Source organism: Eleutherodactylus coqui, chromosome 10 (genome assembly GCF_035609145.1).
Source record: "Eleutherodactylus coqui strain aEleCoq1 chromosome 10, aEleCoq1.hap1, whole genome shotgun sequence".
NCBI classification, from domain to species: domain Eukaryota; kingdom Metazoa; phylum Chordata; class Amphibia; order Anura; family Eleutherodactylidae; genus Eleutherodactylus; species Eleutherodactylus coqui.
Genome location: NC_089846.1, coordinates 142,102,937 through 142,106,769, shown reverse-complemented (window position 1 = coordinate 142,106,769; position 3,833 = coordinate 142,102,937). Strand labels below are relative to the sequence as shown.

The window sequence follows — 3,833 nt, the reverse complement described above, 5'->3', positions numbered from 1 at the left end:
AGGACTGTGGCCCGGGTACTGTGTGTCAGGAGTGGCACCAACAAGCCACTCTGCCCTGGCTATGGTACTTAGATACAGGGCTAGGGCAGCCAACTGAATCGTTGGCCCAAGTGAAGGATCGTCTAGCTACAGCTCTGTAATACCATAGACATAATAGATATATTACATTCCACATATTAGTGGCCGAACACTAGACTTACTAAATCACTGCACCCAGGGTTCACTCACATAGAAAGAATAGCAATTCTAGAAACTGTGCTTTCAACTCTTCGCAGTACAGAGTTTGGAGACCCCGCGGGGCGCGGGATTGAATCTCTGGGAATTAAATCAAGATCGCCTGTTCTGTTCTTTTATGTTATGATGGTCAGTAGTCAAAAGCAATGCCACAAAGCTAACAGACAATAACCAGAAGCTATGATGACCCTAACTCAAAGTGCTTTATATCCCAAGCTGAGCCTTGTCTATTACAGAACAGAGCGATCTGTTTCCAGAGAAGGGAACGTTTAAAGTCCATTCTGGGTGCAAAATCTCTTCTTCTAGCCAAATATTAGACATTGGCTTTGCAAAGTTTGTGCATTCTGGCTTCTTCCCACTATTGTACCTTCGCCTGATTGTTGACTCTGATTGGTTGATTAGGGCTGGTAAAGTCTACAAGCTGCTTTACAAGACTTGAAATTTCCATGAACTTTGGTCCTTATAATCAAGGCAGTCAGTGGCATTGAAATTAAGCTTCCAAGAAGCTGTTTGGTCCTTGTAGTCTAAGCAATCCACTGAAGTGAATCCAAGGCTGGAAGCTCCATATCCCTGGGCAGACAGAGATGCAGGTGACTGGCTGAGGTGACTTCCCATTGTTGGAGTAGCAATGGGGCTCAGGGTGGCTCCTGGAGCGGATAGCTGTGGGTGCATGGGGGATAGGTAGGAGCTACAGTCCAGGCCAGTGAAGTAGGATGATGATCCTCCATAGCTCTGGGTGTAGGCTGGAGCTTGACTGTAGGTCATAGGGTATCCAGCTGATCTTTGCATACAAGGAGTGGTGGCTGCAGACAGGGGGTCTGGAATGGGAGATATTGAAGCCGGACTCCATATGGAGACTGTGGCACTAGCTGTAGAGCTGGGGGTCACTGCTGTGCCAGGTGGTGGAGGACTATACTGCCCATTAGTGCTGGCTTCTGAATTAGTCTCTCTTGCAGGAGAAGTCTTCTTCTTGGTAGGACGTGGTTTGGCCTGTCCGCTGCTTTGCTGCTGTTGCTGGCGACATTTGGCTCTTCTGTTCTTAAACCACACCTTCGGAAAAAAAATAAAAACTTCAATTAGATGATTAGTTTAATTAAAAAGTATTGTTAGAACTATAGCATGGTTGACTAATCAAACTTCATCTATAGAGTTGGGTTGCATCTATTATCAGGCTGAAGGCTCGGAAACCTTTTTCTGGTTCTTAGCTTATCCAATCACAACTATAACCAAAACATATGAAGTTCCATGGAGGTGGGAAGGTCTAAGAGTATCATACTAAGGGTTGTTTTTCCACGAGCATATGTGTTTTTATGTTTTCTCGCCGACGCCGTGAAATCACATGAAAGGACTTTTTTCCGCCAAGGTACTTAGCCTTTTCTCGCCCAATCACACGACCGTTGAGCGTGGTTTTTAGTGAAAAAATACGTCACACCCCGGGAAACCCTCGCTTGGCTTTATTCCTCTGAATGACGTCTAATGCCTACATAGAGGCCCCTGTGAGCTTTTCGCAGCCTCCCCTTCCCATTTTTCCCCTGCTACCTTAGGAGTCTATGATACCTGCCGGCGTATATTGGCCCAAACATAGTTCTAGAACTATCTTTTTGCCCAACATATGTGCGGTGGCGCGTATTTTGGTCATGTATGTTCCATTTTTCATGTTTCCACATTTTTACGCGCTGTATAATCGCCCGTGTGAATGACTGCATTGGAAACCAATGCCACAGATGGTCACATAAATCGGTCGCCCGCAAAAAGGCGCCGTTCATGCACTCATGTAAAAGAGCCCTAAGTGCAACATATCGGGAATTGGGGGCCACATAACCTCTTCCTCTTCTGCCTTACTTCACGTTCATTACCTGCACCCGGGATTCTGGGAGATTTATCTTTAAGGCTACTTCTTCTCTCATAAAGATATCAGGATAACGTGTTTTTGCAAACAGGGCTTCCAAAATATCCAGCTGTGCCCTAGTAAATGTTGTCCTCTCTCTTCTCTGCTTCCGTGGCGTGGCTGGTGATTGAAAAAAGAGTAGAAATTGGAAACAGAAGTGAATATTATCTAACCAGCTGATATAATTACTTAAAACTTAAGAAAATAATTTTAAAAAGCTTAAAAAACTTATTTAAAGAATTGCAAAACATTGTGTATAAATAGAGAGGGGCGGGTAGTGCCTTAGTCGAGTACCTGCCCGCTCGTCTCTTCAGATTCGGCTGCTGGCGCGGGTGACAGGTGAGTTGCAACAGTGAGCAGGAGGGAGCGGGGGGGAGAGAGGGAGAGAGAGATCTCCCCTCCGTTCCTCCGCCGCTCCCTGCCCCCCCGCTGGCCCCCAATTCTTAAGAGACAAGCGGGCAGATACTTGACTAAGGCTACTCGCTCATCTCTATGTATAAACCACAAGCAAAACTGATAGTTCAAAACAATCACCCTACAAGCCTGGTATTTGCGAATACTATACGGTAGCCAAGACATTGCCCTGTATATACAGACCATACAATCAGTTTACAGCCATACAGAATATCAAAAATACGATTTCCAGTTTTCGGGTCAAAAATAATTTTATCCTTAAAGCTTCTTCTGGATCAACTGGGTTTGTAAGTATGAAGTATTACACTCAATGAACGTATAACTTTTACAACCCGTGTATTATGCAGGTAAGTGAAAATAGGACTTATGTATGGAGTAATATATCAGCCAGAATGTGTAGCATGTATCCATACGTATAGGAACCCCCCCCCCCCCCGTTCAGTCTATAGGTCATCGTCACACAGCAGCTCCTCATCTACTTTAGTGACACTTTATAATACAGATATGTTTGCAAATTAGCTAAAGTGATGATATAAACTATCAGTCCAGTATATGTTCTAGATTTTCTCTGTCCTATGCACATAAACAGTTACAATAAGTAGAATACAACACAGACTAGAGATGAAAGCACAAAAAACCCAACTTACTCGGATATCCCACAGCAGAGTGCAATAAATCCATTCCCGTTCCAGCTAATGTCAGCCCATTGACTGCATAGTGTGGTTGTTTAATGTAGGACATCATTGTGGCTTTTGGGGTTCCGGAGGCCGGAGCTACCTCGGATGAAAGTTGATATTATGGATAAGACCCTTTAGAGATCCTTGTGCCACGGAAATATCTTAGTTGAGCAAAACTGCAGCTTCTTTTAGATGATCCTGAAAATTACAAATATGAGAGATGAAGTTGTGTTCTCATGAAGTCCACAAAGCAGACGCTGACACCAAGTTTATCTCCAACGTCCAAGACCAAGTCTGCTGAGCTTAGGTGAGGCCAATGTTTGCTTTAACAGCTCCCCCTCCAGACCACTAACTAATTAAATCAAAGATGGTCAGGGACTCTCCACCCACCGCCCACCTCCCCCATTACTCTCCATCACACTTCCCCCTTAGATTTTTGGGTGGAGACTTTACCAGAATTTGAGAAACATAGAATTTCGGCTTGAGGCAGAATAGCTTATATAAGGAGGCTAATGTTGGTGTGGCCAGTGTTCATGAGGATGCCAGTGGTCCTGCTTCAAGATAAGGTCTACCTCGCACAACTCTAGAGTCCTGCCATGTTGGGCCAATTACCAAATGCT

General features: G+C 44.6%; 1 protein-coding gene across 2 annotated transcripts; it reads right to left on the bottom strand.

Annotated features, from left to right (window-relative positions):
• Window positions 1-660: 660 nt before the first annotated feature.
• On the bottom strand, window positions 661-3,280 carry CRX (cone-rod homeobox). Of its 2 annotated transcripts, none has more exons than XM_066579910.1 (3): window positions 3,180-3,280; window positions 2,091-2,298; window positions 661-1,284 (listed from the first exon to the last, which is right to left on the bottom strand). In XM_066579910.1, the coding sequence occupies exons 1-3, from the start codon at window positions 3,278-3,280 to the stop codon at window positions 661-663; spliced, it is 933 nt and encodes a 310-aa protein (XP_066436007.1). The 2 variants fall into 2 exon arrangements, with proteins under 2 accessions (XP_066436007.1, XP_066436008.1); XM_066579911.1 differs by having other exon boundaries at window positions 2,091-2,242; window positions 3,184-3,280.
• Between the last annotated feature and the right edge of the window lie 553 nt (window positions 3,281-3,833).